Source organism: Hermetia illucens, chromosome 1 (assembly GCF_905115235.1).
Source record: "Hermetia illucens chromosome 1, iHerIll2.2.curated.20191125, whole genome shotgun sequence".
Classification (NCBI taxonomy): domain Eukaryota; kingdom Metazoa; phylum Arthropoda; class Insecta; order Diptera; family Stratiomyidae; genus Hermetia; species Hermetia illucens.
This window is the reverse complement of record NC_051849.1, coordinates 189,698,591-189,716,367: the sequence shown is the minus strand read 5'-3', so window position 1 is coordinate 189,716,367 and position 17,777 is coordinate 189,698,591. Positions and strand designations below refer to the sequence as shown.

The following is a 17,777-nucleotide window of genomic DNA, read 5'->3' as shown; positions in this document are numbered from 1 at the left end:
AGAGGAATAAACTATGAGCAAATTTCCATGACGCCCGCCTACCTCACCGACTGTCATACCATAAATGAAGCATTTATTATTTTCTATCAAAATGTGACAGGTGATTTGATTTATTGATTTTCAATCGATCTGCCCTGACTTTCCAGCACCAGATCTTTTGTATGAAACCTGACTTGATGAGAGGATTCTGAATAAGGTCCCTCGAAGGTCACTGTCTTTTGCTATAACGCAGCCTTGGGTAGGACAACAGGCAGAGATGTCCTGATCGCTGTTAAGTCCCACTTCTTTGCTAAATCCATTTTTCGTCCTCCTTTTCCGTTTAGGACTGTACCGCCCTACATTTTTCTCCACCTAACGTAAGACCATTCATTATTTCTTATCTCTCAACTATACGAGGAATGCTTCACTCCCCCTATCATCTCCCGACTCTTCACTTCTTCTTAATAACCCCCTGTACTCCTACTCTCCTTTATGCATCCTAATGAACATCTGTTCTACTTTTCAGTTCAATCTTATCAGAAATAAGCTAATTGACGGTCTTAATGTTATCCTTTAAATTGTTTTTTTTTCAATCTACAGATCCTCCTCCTTAGGTCGCTCCTGATGCTCATCGTCCTACTTTGGAGTTTTGTTTTAACTCCCTTGTTATAATTAAGCCTGCTAAATTCAACTTCCGGAAAACTAATTTCAAAGACTTGAATTCAGCCTTGGCGCCTATCAACCAGAATCGTATCCTCACTCTTATAATTTGTGACCAAGACTTCGACTCCTGTCATACTATGCTATCTGACGTGCTTCCTTATCATATTCCTTCCTCCCCCTAGACCCTATGCTCTTACCCATTTTGGTTTACCGCCGAGATCCATATTTTTTTCTTTTCTCGGTTGACTGAGTGGAGCCTACCCACATCTCCTCCTTAACTCATCTTTAGTTGAGTACCTCATTGTCAACCATGACCGCAATGTTAAATCCGGTCCCGATGCCCTTCGTAACTTCTTTTAGCTAAAAATCAATCAATACAATCCCTCTCTGTATAATTTTCAACAAAGGCTTCGAAGGTTGCCATTTTCTTAACTCGTAGAAAAAGGCATTATCCTTATATATAAATGAAGTAATCATATTCTCGGCGAGAGTTACCGCCCGTTCTCGCTCTTCTCTATTTTTTTGTTTTCTTTTTCAGCGACCATTCGTCCCTCTCGCCTTGCTTGCTTTATGTCCAGACTTTAAACTATTTTTCTATTGTTAAATACGTATCATAAGGTATAATTTTAAAACTGTTATCGTCTTAAAATTTGACACGATTCTTTGTTGAGTCCTTAGAATTAAAATTTCATGGTTACAACAAATAGAAAAACAAAATGGCGGCAGTATCCAAGTATTGCAGCGTAGGAAACAAAAGAAAGCGGATCGCCCGGAGAGTACCCAGGTTTTCCAAGTGACCGGTAATCCAACAATAATATTTCTTTGCTTTTAATGAAAATTTACTTCCCGCACCTAAATTTGGCCATAAATTTTGGCCATCTTCTGAACACGCGCGATTCTTATCGTTTCGTTATTGGAAAAAGTGCTCACAAATTTCAAAAATTTTATAGTTTTGTCTAATTTTAATTCCCGTGCAGTCAATAATTATAAAAAAAGAAATTTGCACCAAATCGGTTCATTCGATTTTTCTCTGTGCTACCCGGCACAATAATAAAGGGATTTTGCGATGAAGGTCTTATTATTGATTTCTGCTGGATGGGAACTGTTCGCTGCACGCTTTGAAATATGCTTATAGAATGAAAACGAAAGAAGATTTCAACGTAATATTTTACATAATTATTCTTATTGTTATCTATTAAAATATGTAAAAAGGAAAAACATGGACAAAAAATAGTTGGCACTAGAATAACCCCTCAATGAGTTGACATTTAAAAGCGGAAAAGGGTCCCATTTTTTTGATACTGCAATTTGTAAGAAATACTGTCAAAAAATTTGACGTCATAAGGAGCAAAACTTCTCGAGCTATAGATAATTGAATCCTTTTGACCGTCATTAAAAAGACGAAATTCGCATATGGAAAGCAGAGCGCAAAACCCAGACTGCTTCTCAAGAATGGGAGATTTCGTCATAGGATGAAGTAAAAGGATGCTTTGGAGCATGATTTTTTTAATATCTTCATCTTAATAAAAATAAAACTAAGCAGCTTTCTCCTACTACAATATATTTTAATAGTTAGTAAATACGTATTTCGAGAGCTACTTACTCTCTTCCTCGGTACTTAATCTACTTCATCTTATTCTTGGATCGACTTAATTTCGTTTTTCTCAAAACTTTTCCTTTAAGTTCGTAATCAAAATTTTATCGAAAAATTCTGAACCGATTTCACTGAAGCTTTGCACACTTATTTTACATAGTAAATCTTGATTCTGAACTAAGGATTTCCTTTTAAGGATTTGTGAAAAGCAAAACCTCATTAAAATCGGTTTACGGTCTGTCTGCCACACACATTTTTCTCGGAACTGGTTATAGTGATTGACACCAAACGCTCCCTTCCCATTATAAACGGCAGAGGGTAAACGTTTAGGTGGGGTTAGGTCGCCGCAAGGCCACTATATCATCTTGTCCCCCATGAAGAGGAGAGGAAGACGAGGGCCACCCGCCGCGAAGGTGCCAGAATCGGTTCAAGGCTAGTCCTTCCTCGTTCTTCCCGCGCGCGTTAGTTTTCTTTGCGATTTTGTCCCCTCCCTTATTAGGTCGTTTGGCAATTTAGCTCCTTTTATGAAGAAATGTTGGTGGTATCAACCCGCCTCGGGACTACACATCTGTATTAGAGTAGTTTGCCCCGGATGGGTTTCGTTTTTTTATATTGTGTCTAGGCACATCAGATTTTATTCTGTGTGTCCTGACGGCCCCATCTCACCGAACTGCTAGCATTCGGGTTAGCGCCAGCAACTGCCGTCCGTACGTTGCGTACGTACCAACCTTCCAAAATTCAAAATGAATATTTTTTTAATTCCTTCGTTCAAATCTAAGATAAACTTATGTACTAAGGATATTCTGGAGGAAGCAATCATGAGTTAGAGAATTTCTCTTATCTAGGGTCGAAAATCACAACCGATAACAGCTACGATGATGAAGTCCCCGCACGGTTGTTGTCAGCCAACAGAGCCTATTTCAGCTTACAAAGACTGTTCCGCTCGAAACGTCTCACCATAGGGTCAAAGCTCTTACTGTACAAGACTATGATCTTGTCAGTCCTCATGTATTCCTCGGAAACTTGGGTTCTTAGCAAGAAAAATTGCGAACTCTTGGCCGCGTTCGAGAGAAGAATCCTCCGAAGAATTTTTGGCCCCCTACATAAGGATGAACGATTCCGTAGCCTACACAATGACGAAATCTATGAGCGATACCATGACCGTCCTGTTGTGAATAAAATCCGGCTCAATAGGTTACGGTGGGCGGGTCACTTAATCCGTATGGATGAGGATGATCCCACCCGGAAAGTCGATAAAGGCAATATCTATGGTAGAAAAAGAAGACGAGGCAGACCCTGCCTAAGATGGAGCGATGGCGTAGGTCAGGACGCCAGACAGCTTTTAGGGATATCGAATCGGTGGACCTCGTCGCAAAACCGGGATGTCTGGAGTTCCTTATTAAGGCAGGCCTAGACCGAATACCGGTTGTTGCGCCGTTGATGATGATGATGAATCATTAGTTATCCTGACTACTGGATGGAAACTTTTTTTGTGAGGTGAATCGGTTCTCACCATACCACTGGCTTAATTCTCAATATTTTTTACGAAAAGTTTCCATAATATTCTAGAAATAATAGTGAATAATGTACACAAAGTAAAGAAAAACGTTAATAAATAAGATACTCTGACTTTTTTTAAATGCCTTTTTCTTGTATCTCAGACTCTTTTCCCCCTTTAATGTTAGCAACGTCGTTTGATGTCCTACTCTGAGTTTGACTCTGTCCGACCCTCTTTAATACTTTTCAATTCAAACATTTTTGAATATCTGTGATCGAATGCCCTTCCCGCAACTGTGATTGCCTTACCTTAAAAAAGGTCAGCGCAATTTCACCCAATCCCTGCGATTTTATGTCGATCCTGTAACGCATTATAGCTTGGCTAGTTAGGCCTCTACTATAATTTTAATCGGAAGGTAAGCTTTCAACTTTCTTCTCCATCTGGGAGAAATGTTTAATTGCATTCTCTCTGTATATTATCCTCTTTTAAATAAATAAAAAAAAACAAAGAAAGTCATTGTTTAAATGAATTAAATTAAATGTTGGAAATTTTCTAAAAGCTTGAATTAAAAAGGAGATAATTCTATTCTCCTTACAGTATCGGTGTATTTGGAGGCAGAAAAGAATATCCATTTAAAATTCACTGCAAATCAGCGCCACCAAAACTAAAAATATCCGTTACTCCAATTAAGCATACACAGAAGGTTTTAATCAAAGATGTATGTATGACGTACATTATCAACACAGGACCAGCATTGGTACAATACGAGGCTGAAATGGTAATCTAAAATCCCCATTAAATCTCGCAACGTAATCGCTCCTTATGTAAATTTACATTTTCTTAGAAAAATGGAACTTATATGAAATGTGATAATCCTCAAGGAGTCGTATATCCAAGGGAATGCGCGGAAATTCGTGTATCCACATTTTTCTATGATCCGGATTTATACAAAGATACATTGATTTTGAAAGTCAAACACCTCAACATAATTGTACGTATTATGGAGTTTCTAAATCAGGAAAATAATACAAAGTCGATGTTTCCACAGACTGTTCCTATTCAGGTAAATGCAGTTGGACTTCCATTCAAATTTAAACCAGACATCACAGATGGGCTAAATTTAAATGCAATAGCCACATCCAATAAGCCTTTTATAATACCAATTTTCATTCAGTGTCTTGCAAAAAAGCCCTACAAAATTTCTATTTCAAGGAAGAAGCATTTAGGCAACGATGATGAAAAGTATCCACTAACTCTCTACTATATAAAACGATTGAGTCTATCACAACTAATATCCAAAATTTTACTATTCCAGCTCCAGATTTGAATTCAAAGAAAATTCTCTTTATGTCGAACCTGATGGGATTGCTGAGCTCGAATTGATTCTGATTCGAAAAACATCGGCGAAATTTAAGCAAGAGTTTACTATCAATGCTCTTGAATGGATATCACGAAAGCGGGTCGAAGGGTTCCCATTTATAGCTGAAGTTGAACTAATTAATGTCCGTCTAAGCTGGAGTAAACCACAATTGGAATTTGATTTCCGGAACAGTGACTTTTATGAAATGTCATTCGGAGGTGAGCTATTTGGAAAGTTTCCAGATAAAAGTGTTGTGCATTTCAAAAACCAAACTTCTCATATTCCAACCAAAGGGGCCTTCGGTATATAAAAATAAGTTCCTTTACGAATTGTGATTCGGCAATGCAATTTGTAGGATATGCCGGGTCTAGCGACATGGGCTCCTATATGTCAGTGCCCCGTGCAGACCGCCCTAGTCCTGTCTGCATTCACATGCGTCTGACCCAAAAGCTTTTGCGATCGCATCGTATTATAGTTGGGCCAAATCTTCCTCGGCTTGCCATAGGTGATGATCCTTCATCATCTGAAGTCAACGCCTCTCTACACTACCCCATCGGTCTGTAGGATATCGCTATTGAGTAGAAAGTCTTAATGGCAGGATAACTATGTTAAGCTTGGGGCCCCAGACATTGGCAGGCTAGAAGTATCACCAGTACCCCTGCCTAAAATACACTTATCTTAGAAAACCCCGCAAAGACTCTACACACCATCTTTGATCCTTCTTTGAAGAATACTGTGTCATAACCTTATAATACGTCGCCGACCTTCCACTCCGTCCTGGTTGGAAAGCCTATAGCGAAGTTGCTCTTGCAGCAAGAGTTTTCGAGGTACTTCGTTTAGGGTGTTACCATGGTCGAAGAGCTTCGCTGGCCAACATCCAGACTCACGTGATCTGACTGCACTACACGCTACAGCGTATTTAATGTGAAGGTCCAGGGGGAGGAGGTGTAGTAGTATATTGAAAGCATCGGCCGGGCAGGACGGCAGAGCCGCAATAAGATCTGCACACGCAGATCTTCGAATCCTATTAAGCTTGATTTCATTGTACTTTTTGCTAACCGTATTCCACTACACAATGGAACCGTATGTTAGAATTGGGCAAATTATGACTGTGTGCGTTCAGAGAATCACCCTTGCCGGGAGACCCCATTTCCTTAGAAAAGTTCTCTTGTAGCCATTGAAGGCTAAATAGCCAGCATTCTCAATCCTCAGTTCGATGTTTAGTTTGTAATTTAACTTAGGATCCCGGATCACATCCAGGTTGAAGGAGAGTGGCAGTCTTTCTCCATTTAGCCGCGGGATGTCAAATTCGGGTACCGTTTGCTTGGTGTCCGCATTTTGCCGTCCACTCACACACCTTTTCCAATCGGCTCTTCATGATTTCACTCATAACAGCGGGAAACACCCCTCAGACTAACAGCAATACCAATTCCTCAGCATACGCCAGCTTTACCCCGCTCCTGCCCAATAACCATAGAATTTCATTCAACCAACCTACCAACCAGAGTATCGGAGGAGCGTCCCTCTGGCCACAGCTCTGGTCATGTAGCTACGTCCCAGATCAGATTGAAGTATCCTGGTTCATAATATGGATACTATCTAATGCGACTTTGGCACTAACGTTGCTAAATGCTCTCTCCATATTCGCAGTAAGGGTATATTACTCAAACATGCTAATTACTTCGTGAAGTGCGGTTTTGTGGATGAGACTTGGAGGAGGGCGTGAGTTCCATTATTGTCCTTAAATGGATGTCCAGAACGCACTTTAGGGCCTCCAACTCGAAAGAGGTGAGGACTGGCCGAAAGTCCTTCGTGCACTCATGGTTGCGCTTACCCGCTCTCGATATGCGCGCACGCGTCTCCAAGAGTGCGGGAAGTATCCGAGCGAGATAAACGTCCTTTGTTGCTATTTTTGGAGCATGACTGGCATTATCCTATTCCTCAGTGAGCCCAGAGATTTACGATATATACACAGAAACTGTTAATAGCCCAGCTAGCCCAGTCTCACAAGAAGATTTTGTCGAGGAGCCCTCCGACTTTTTAAGAAAAGGTGGGCTCATATATTCCTTGGGCTTACTGAGTCTCGCAGCATAGTCGGTACTAACAATGTTCTGACAATAGTCCCACCAGGACCGCTTCCTGGCAGTCTTGAGGCTGACTTCTACTCCTAGTGTATGTTAAAAATCTCTCTAAAATTTGGCAGATTTTCATTCGACCCTTCCATTCCACATTTTGCAGGACGAATATATTTTCCAAAGTACCAATCTTTAACTCTAGTTCGTCTGTCCTGCCAATGTTACCATTTCGAGCACCGAAAAGTTTGTCCTTGATAATTTGAAAGTCCTCCAGTTGTTTCTCTTGCGATCTCCTGAGAAAGTGCAAGCTCTCTACAGCGATATTTACACTGAAAAACATCGGACTGTAGTATAAAGAGGATCTCTGGTTGAGCACTCTCCAGTTGCTTATATGAGAGTCCCCTTGTCGGTTAGTAGGGTGATATCAAGGACCTTCTTCAAACTGTCACAGTTCTCCGAGCTGGTGGAATGGGACGCTGGTTTATTGCCTTTGTTACAAATCGATAGACTTATTCTAATAATAAAGTCAAAGAGAGACTAACTTTCTTCATCGTCACAGCTCAAAAGCGTTGCGATGATATACGTCAGATATGGTAATTCTTTTGGTAGACTTGCTTGGTCGTGAGCCATATAATCCGAGAATATACAATATACAAGTTCTCCGCTTACGCTTGTTATCCACGGTTAGATCGTTGGAACTCAGTTCCAGACCCAGAAAGTCGTGCACCCTCCTTCTGGCTAGGATACATGTTCCAGCTATGTCCCAGCCAGTATAACTTGCTCTGTGGAATTAATTGTAATTTTTAATTTAGGAACTCTTTAAGAGTTCGGTCTCCTCTGGAGCAGGGATCCTGTATAAATCCAACACCGACATCTTCCTCTAGGAGAAAAACCAGCAGATTAGCTAAAGCACAATTCGAGTACTATAGATTTACCCGGCCAATACTCAGCATGATCTGCTATTATTATTCCTTGTCGGACCGTAAATTTTCATTTTCTCCTGCAGCTCGTTAGTGGGTCCAGGTTTTGTTTGTGACTTCGACCCACACTTTGAAGTCCCCCTACCCATTTATCCCGAGTAGAAAAATTTGGCTGTTCACCCGGGGTTCCTCCTCCTTGATCACCATCCAGTCGTCCCTGCGGGTAGGGCTTTAAAGACGCAATGGTTCGACGAGCTTGTTCTTATCCATGCCGATCTTCGGCAACTAAATGAGAACCACGTATGTCCTGGGAATCCCGTCGTATGCGGCCATTTGGAACTTTACGCGATGCACGAATCCGGAAAATCCGAGGAGAACTGATCATTGCATGGTATGATATGGCACCCACGGACAATGTGGGGGAATTAAAGTCGAAATGCTTGGTGACCATCTCCGAGCGGCTGTTTGTTTGTTGTAGTACTTTTCCATAATCGCCTAGTATTCAGCGGGGTGCTTTTCCACCTAGGGGTGCTTTTCCACCTAGTCAACAGTACCAGCCTCCTTATTTTTCGCAACCCTATTCAGAATGGACTCCAACGGACCTCCGCTTTTTCGTTGGCGTCTTTGCAGTTCTTGTTCTTTGAAGACCCCCAACGGCAACGATTTAGGGTTAGGTAGGTAAAGACTCTGGTATTAACTACGTCCAACTTTTAGTACTCACTACGTCCCAAGCCCCAAACCGTTTGCTTGTCTCCCGCCTCGCTGCCGAAGTTCTCTTCTGTTGGTTTCAGCATAATAGTACTTCAACTGGCACCGAATGCACTGTCTTCGACGGCTACCTTCTCTCAGCTGGATATCAGTACCTCGTTCTCCGATAATTCGCGCCCTTTCTTCTACCTTTCCTGCCTCTACCGTCATCCGTTCTTTATTTTTGTATACTAAACATCAAGCTCTCCATTGGTCTCGCGTATATTGTTCCACGATGGCTTGCTGTCCTTGTTTTCCGTGGAGGGCGGTGTTCATTTTTCCGCCTATCTCGCTGCCGCCTGCTTAAGCACTACTGATATTAACGAAATTAAAACATGTTCTTATTGAGAAATGAAATGAAATAAATAGCAATAAAGAGAGAGGGACGGTTGGTTAATTGATGGTGGAGTCTTATCATGGACAAAGGAGTAAACAGGAAGCATGTATTCAAGGAAAAAATTGGAATGATTGCACATTGATTATGTCGATCCGTCTGAAAACACCACACCCTTATGTACTCTGATACGGAATCAAGTGAGTCGAGAAAGGAAACACAGTGCAAAGACCATTTCTTTTGGATGATATTTTTGCCCCGAATTACTATGCCGCAGTACATAACTTCAACAAACTCCCAATGTCCGAGATTAAAAAATATACTGTACGATAAATAACAGTTTCCAAAAGTTCATTTGTATAGGATACCATGCCATACATTTTGGCAATTCACTGATGCAGTCAAGATCCTGAATCCTGAATCTTAATGCAACAAAACGTGTCCCATAAATTAGCTTAGATCAACGATTGGTGAAAAGACTAGAATTTTCACTGTAAGATTAACCCAATTATTTAGAATGTCCCGTTTTCCTGCACATTTGCCAGAGCCCCTCAAAAATTTCGACCTAGATTCAAGTTTAGTTAATCTATCTAGTCTAAAGGAGGAAATTGTGGAAACCATTTAAAACTAACCCCTTCCCAATTACCGTCATAAGCATATTCCCCCAAAAAAGAAAAAAAAATGTTGACTGACGGTTTCGTCCAGGCCTAAACCAAGCCAAAGTAAATTTTTTGTTGAGGATGCTGGGAGTCCCCACCCACTTGGTGACGGACCGGACCACTTGGGAAGCGACTTACTTCCTCTTTTGTAGTCCACGGACTCCTCTTTTTTGGGTTAGATACTCAAGTTTTCAAAAAAGAACGAAAAAGTTGATTGAGGGTTTCGTCCAGGGCAGAGGCAACCCATCAGACGCTGGGAGCAGTGTACGTACTTTCTCACTGCCCTGGACGATACCGTCAGTCAACTTTTTCGTTCTTTTATGAAAACTTGTGTGTTTAACCCAAAAAAGAGGATTCTGTGGATTACAAAAGAAGAAGTAAGTCGCTTCCCAAGTGGTCCGGTACGTCACCAAGTGGGTGCGGACTTAGGACTCCCAGCATCCTCAACAAAAAATCTTCTCCTCGCCCAAGGGACTGACGGAAATATGGTTATATAGAGTTTAAGGGCTATTCTTGGACGATGTAGAGCATGACATGTATCTAATTCAAAATTTAATAAATATCCGGCTTCTTATATAGTAAAATACAAATATGCATATGTTTAGTTCTAGAATACCTCAAAAACCCAATACCATATGACGTAAGGCCCTTCGTATAATTCCAACATTAAGAACTTTTCTCCTGAGTATAATAACTAATATGCATTATAGAGTCCGTAACATTAAGGAATCACTCCGATATAACTGAAGAAGTAAGATTAGAAGCGGTGGGAAGCTTCGAAATATTTTATCCTGAAAAACACACTTTTTTTACAAAAATGGAATTAAGGCTAGGACCGCGACAAACAAAAGACTTAGTTATTTGTTTCGATGTGAAGGAAATTAACCAATGGAACCGAGATGTTCAATACGAAGGCAAGATTCTAGTCATAAGCCCAGAGAAGAATCACGTAATATGAAAAATTGTTCTTGATAAAATGAATGCCATTATCATGTAAGTTTTTTCAGGCTTCTCTACAATTGTTATGTAAAATCCGTTTTCCCATCGTAACTTTATTAAAACCATCAGTTCGATATTATTCGTTGACACCATTCGTCACGTATTTTCCTATAGAAAATCCAGGAGAGTTACTAGCATTCTATCAATGGTCTCATCAAGCAATACCTTCCAGGCAGCTCGTGGTCATCGCAATTCAAAATATCCATCAAAATATATTCATTAAAATTTTTTTTTTAGGTTCGACCAATAAAGAATGAACATTTTCAAACCGTTTTGGACTATACAAATCTCCTTGGACCTATTAACATGTTCACCCAACGAGTAGACATCAAAAATGAATGGTTAACCAGTTTCGAAAAAATGTTGGACTATGATTTGGAAGAAGACGTCAATCATGATGAGGAGGAGGAGCAAACTGTGACATCAGAGAGTATTCAAACAATTTTCGAACCTGTTGAAAATCGCTTGAAGGGAAAGAAATCTAGAAAAATAGCCCCACAAGATTCACCACACACACCAAAATCTTTAAAGAAGGACGAGTCTAAGAAAACCAAAGGCAAGAATAAAGAGGCTCGGAAAAAGGCGAAATCGAGTGAAGAATTGGATAGCGAAAGTAGACAAACAAAATCTCCTAAATCTCCAAAAATGAATCCAAAGTCAAAGAAAAGTCCTTTGAAACCAGAGGCTATGGAGGACATCATTTCTCAGATAGAAGAACCAAAGCCTCCAGATTTCATATGCAAAGAGCACAAATTGAATGTAACGTTTAGTGAAATCGCTAAGAAAATTCGAGAAGTACTCGAAATTAAAAGTGAATTTGGACCGTATGATAAGGTCAAGTTGTGTGGCCTGAAACCTCATTCGAAAGCCTCAATAAAGTCGAACACCACTGGCACTGAATCATACTTTGCACTTGATCATTATCGTGGATCCATTTCGCCAGGAGCACAGAAGAAAATGTGTTTGTATTTCTCAGGAGATTCAGAAGGTATGGAAGTTAGTGATTGATAACTTGATTTCAGATTGCTGGAGTCCATTGTGACACCATTAAAGTTTTTTTAAGCATTTGGTGATTACTTTCGCTCATAGGTTTTGTCCGTATCATTCGCTTAACTTCAAAAAGGTTTGCCTATCAGGGCCCTTTACTATAATTGACCTATTCAACAACAGAAAGCCTCGATTTAGGTCGGTAAGAGTGGTGAGGGATCGTTGCAATCACTTATCCCACAATAGAAACACTATACCATCTATTTTGCCTGCCCGGATCATAAACTTTTCCGAACCTTATGCCTGTGGAAGCTGTATGATTTTACCTGAAAAGCAGAACTGTCTTTTCTTTTTTCATAGATCAAAGATGATAGTCCAGGTTCAGTTTTTTCAAAGTGATATTTTAAAAATAAATGTCCCAACAGATGCATTACTAATATCTTCACTTTTTTTCCATTTGAGGGGCATTTCAAGGATGCCACTTTAGCAATATTGGCCTCTTCACAAAAGTATCTACTTACCGGTAGGAAGCAAAATTACTCATTCGGTTTCGTGAACCTTAATCAACTCGCTCTTCAGAAGAGTTCTAATAACGGATAATGTGAAACCAGAATCATTATCTAGTTCCAACATTGTGGAGCTGGAATTTTGAGGACCCAATCTATAAAACCCAGTAACCATATCAAAATTACTTTCTTCAATCGACCGAGTTTACTGGTAACGAACTGTGGGGTGTTAGTGCAAGCTTTTCGGAAAATCTTGGGCGGAACTTCAAACAGTATATCAACCTTCCACACCAGCTGTTATCACAATTGGCTAATGCAGTTGGCGCATGCTTTTGCTTTAGGTGACTTTGACAAATGATGTAGTCAAGGTCTCTAGATTTAGCCAACAGCATCTCAGTAGCAACAGAGAATCGGCAGGACCTCTGATATATTTTCCTCAGTGGGTTAAAGTTAAATTACTTCTAAATATTTTGCCGAGTGCAATGCCGACCTCATTGCCTCCTACTCATAGAAAAAACTTAGCTTCTGCTACATGGGATTTAAAAATAATGGCGCCATACCGGCCGCCGGGTGCCGGATGTGAGCGTGTTCGACGGAGTTTATCGAAGACTTCGAGAAACTAGCTCTATTTCAAGACGACGTACAAATTTGGGAAGGCTACATGTCATTAATAACGACGAAGAACAAGATAATGAAATTGTGGAACAATTTAGATTAGATCCAACCACTTCCATTAATATTGTTGGTCGTGAACTAAGCCTCTCTCAATGGAAAGTATGGTTTACAATACATGCAGCGGGCCTATACACATACCATTATACGCCGGTACAACCTATAAAAGGAGATCTCGTGAGAAAGTTAGATTTCTGCAGATTTATGCTAAATGCTAATATGAAAGATCCGAATTTCCTTAAATTAATATTGTGGACTGATCAATCAAAATTTGATAAAGATGGGATTACGAATTACCACAACGCTCGCTATTAGACCCCAAAATAACAAGGAAATCCTAAAAAAGAAGAGAGTAAAGGGGTCACAATGTAGATTCAGCGTAAATGTGTGGATGGGCATCATTTTTAATCATTTGATTGGGCCTTACTTTCTCCCTGATAAATTAATTGGCGAAGACTACGAACATTTCCTGAAAGGTGACCTGGAGGATCTGCCATTCAATCTACTTCGAGACATGTGGTTTCAGCATAATAGGTGCTCTGCGCATTTCAGGAGAAGTGTTAGAAAACGACTGGACACAAATTATTCCAACAAATGGACAACAATTGGACAAGGCGGGCCTTTACCCTGGTCAGCCAGAAGTCCACACCTAACCCCCATGGATTTTTATGATATATGTAGGACACATGGAGAGCCTCGTGTACAGTGAGCCCAAACCAATTTCATTACTTGAAGTTCTGAAAGAAAGAATAATTAATGCGGCGAATGAAATAAGAAGGAGTTTGACAACTGGTGTAGTAAATAGTGGACTTCGCAAAAGATTTTTAAATCCCCTGTAGCATAAGAAGCTAAGTTTTCTATGAGTTTAAATAAAACCCTAGATTTTTATACCTCGTTGGATAACTGATAAAACGTAGATATTTTTAGGCACATCCACAAAACAGTTTTTTTTAAAGTATCTTGTAAAGAAAATTAAACTTTTTCAATTTGTACTAATTTTTTTTAACTTTCAATCGCCTACAATGATCTATTTAGTTAACTTACATACAATTATGGTTATTGAGGTTATAAAGTATCTTATTCTATGTAAAAATTAAATAAAAATAGTGATAAGAGTCACATATTTCAAAATATTTCAATAGCGGAAAAATCGGCATTTTTATAAAAAAAAAATTAAAACTCGAGTATCTCGAAATGAAATCAATCAGAAATGGTGGATACTACCAACCCTTAGCGGATCTAGGTGGACTTATCCTATACCCCTGTATACATACTTTATTATTTAAAACCCCTCTAAAATGTCGTTTCCCTCTGTTAGTCTTAGAAATGTACAGCTATGAAATTTGATTCAGAAATATTATAATGCATCATCCCTGGGAAGTCCACGGAAAGATTCTTTCATAATATGCCCTTTCACAAAAGCCAAATTTATATTTACAAACAAGTCGGGATACCGGAAGCTGGTAGCTTTAAGTATGAGAGGTTTTGGGTATTTCTTTGATAAAACTGTTTGAGTGGACATTTGTCGCATTAGTACCTAGCAAGTAATATATGTATATATTTTGTTAGAATATCCACTTTGGTGTGATACTGGCATCCAAAGTCTTGGATTTGAGCAAAAGCGGCCTATTATGTTAGTAGTAGTGCGATTTCCATAAAGTTAAGTTAAGATCATGCTTTATATTATAGCCTACATTCGTGATTCAAGGACGAACTTACGGGAGGTTTTGCAGTCAATGACCAAAAATTATAGTAATATACTTTGATTAACTTTATTTGAACAGATATCGACATGGGGGAAATTTCGGAGCCTAGGTACCATATAGTGGAAGCCGCTTGATTTTTTCAGATTTTTCGGCTGGGTAGTTTCTGAGAAAGGGTCCGTGAAAAAAATGATCACTTTCGGCCTCCCTATTCCCTTCCATTTTATACCCCATATAACTACATTTGTTGAAAAAAAATGTACAGCCCCTTTTTGCATGTTTGGGGATCCTCCTTAAATTCAACGTAGAATGATTTAACTCAATGTATGTGCTGGCGTTCACAGCGTTCAATCGCTGTAACCGTTTCCGAGAAAAATACGTGTGACAGACAGACGGACAGACATACAGACAGATAGTGGACCGATTTTAATGAGGTTTTGATTTACATAAACTTCTTAGAAAGTTCACTCTACTAGGGGAATCCTTGCTCCAATGTTATCAGATTAAATATCCAGTCGGATGGCAATTGGTTCTCTTGCTATTCGAGGTTAGGTTATCGACAACCTGTAATATTATTTCTGTAAAAGCGAACAAGCACTGTGTCTTCAAGTATAGCCAAATTAAGAGTTCAATGAAATCCCTTCATTTGTTTTTCGTTACCCTGGGTTGAAGTACTAGAGAAATAATACGGATTAAGATACTATATAGTTGTGGATATCTGAAGTCTCGAAAGTCAGTTACTTACGGTTGCTATCTGAAGTTTTCGGATGCAACGCCATGATAAACAGCATAGTCATAATCTCACTAAACGAGGCAAGAGAATGAAAAGGCATAAGAGCGTACATCTGAGACACTACAATGGAAAGCGGGTATTTGATAGAGAGCTGGTTGTCTAGTGTTTATGTAAATGAAAAATTTATTAAAATCGGTTAATTCGATTCACGAGGTAGGATGCTATAGTACATGAGACAACTTCCATTTCTACGTTGCAAAACCTCCTCCTTAGTTCGTTGGGTATTGTCGCATGATATACCCTGGACTAATAAAAAGGATGATTCATACGAGTATTCCAGAATATAAATAATGTGTACACAGATCAAGGAGTAATTATATAAAATTAGTAGTGGTAAAATACAAAACAAGTACATATAAAGTTTGGTAAAACGTAGAGATTTAAGCCGCAATGGTTAGACCTACGTGAAAGTTATTACATCTATAAGTTACCCACGAAGAAAAGGTTAAACACAGATTGACGCATTCTATTTGTTATCCCTTAAAGGGCACCTATGCTGAACTGTTTCATTACACCAAAATACATTTGCTGCTGAAAGGGCTCTGTCAATTTAGTAAAAGTAATTTAGTAAAATACAAATATTTGAAATTAAAAAACTACCAAATCATATTCAACAGGAGCTCTTATTCTCTCGTTATAATTTACTTAAAATATTTTGCTTTTCATTTTATGTATTCACTTATATAAAATTTAGTTGCTTTTGATGCAAATTAACAAATAATATTTTATTTTTTGCATCTATGCAGACGTTGAAATTAAGTCAACTCTAATTATGGACGTGGTTGGAGGCAAATCGGAAACGTTGAATGTTACCGTTTCCAATACGAGAATAGAAATAGAGATTTCACAGAATAACTTCAACGTTGGTTCACAAGTAAGTATTTATAAATAAAATGAACATACTTTTCTTTTCGTTTTTGCTGGTTACCTTGATCCATCCACTATTCCATCCTTGAGTTCCACTACGCTACCCGGCCTTCCCATTTTGACCATATGCTTTTTCCCCTTGTGAACTTTTAGTTCCGCTTCTGGAAACTGCCAGTGTATCGTTTTTCCTCTTAGGAGGCTATTGATTCGGGGGGAAGCGGGGACATGCGGATATTGGAAAGTGATCGTTTTTTTTTCACGAAGCTATTTAACCGACAAATCTGAACGAAATTACGAAGTTGCAACTACACGGGGCCTAGACTTAGAAATACCCTCCGATATCTGCTCAAATAATGTTAATAATAGCCTATTACTATGTTTTTGAGAAATTAACTGAAACACCCCTTACATCATTCTAGTATTACACTTTGCACTAGTAGATGCTATGTATAACATAGAGCATGATACTATCAAGTTTGATGGAAATCGCAACTATGTTAATATTATACAAAGTTATAAAAGATTAAAACTGTCGGTTTTTATTTACCAATCGTAGGACTTTAATGTCAGCATCACTCTAAAGTGAAGTTTCATGTTTAAATCGATTAGTTTTAGTGTTGTGATGAGAAAGAAAAACATAAATTTTTTTTTGCTCTTGCAGTTTTTTTAATAGTAAATTTATGTTGTTTCTTCACTTAAAAAGACCTGCAGAGGGAATGCCAAATCGACAATTAGAAAAAAACTCATCTTTCAAACTATATACTACTCCTTCAGATCCCATAAAAAGTTACTGAGTTGTAGAGCGCTAAAGTTCAAATTTCTTACAAATTTCGCTATTTTTTGGTACCTGCTCCACTTTGAAAATTTTTTTCGATCCAGGAAAATTTAAAAAAAAAAAATATTTTATTTTTTGTATCGATAGTATACAAAATATGAAAATTTTGAGCCCAGCCAGACCAAATTCAGATGAAAAATGGCAGCTCTATTCTAGATCAAGTTCGCCAAATAATTTTTTTATTAATTTTAAAATTTTCCTCCTTGCTTCTTATACATTTTCATAAATGCAGCTTTTGCTTTCTTAATGATAGTTAATTCGGTTCGACAAATCGTTTCACTTGCTGCAGTCCCGGCACTTTAGAAGGGGCTTCGACTTGAACTTCTTCGCTTGTTTTCGTTTTCATCTTCACGTGTTAGGAACCAACAGTTCCAGAACCGCCATCATGCCTTCATTCCAGAGGCATCTGTATCAATCCTCAATTACCACTATATCTTGGTGGAAACTCTCGCGTTACTCATAAATTTTGGCACCTAAGTTCTCAGGGAAAAAAAATCAAGTAGCTGAAGAGAAAATGCATCTTGATGGTCATATTCGCACCTGAAAATCGAAATTACATATTTCAAATTAAGACTTCTTAAATTTG

General features: G+C 38.9%; 1 protein-coding gene across 1 annotated transcript in view; it reads left to right on the top strand.

The window, feature by feature from the left end:
* Nucleotides 1–16,381, top strand: part of LOC119647030 — a 32,366-nt gene extending 15,985 nt beyond the window's left edge. Inside the window, exons 13-18 of the mRNA XM_038047775.1 lie at nucleotides 4,332–4,512; nucleotides 4,579–4,976; nucleotides 5,050–5,312; nucleotides 10,540–10,778; nucleotides 11,066–11,816; nucleotides 16,236–16,381. Coding sequence (XP_037903703.1) covers nucleotides 4,332–4,512; nucleotides 4,579–4,976; nucleotides 5,050–5,312; nucleotides 10,540–10,778; nucleotides 11,066–11,816; nucleotides 16,236–16,381 — 1,978 coding nt within the window. The remainder of the gene's footprint in view (nucleotides 1–4,331; nucleotides 4,513–4,578; nucleotides 4,977–5,049; nucleotides 5,313–10,539; nucleotides 10,779–11,065; nucleotides 11,817–16,235) is intronic.
* Nucleotides 16,382–17,777: the final 1,396 nt, after the last annotated feature.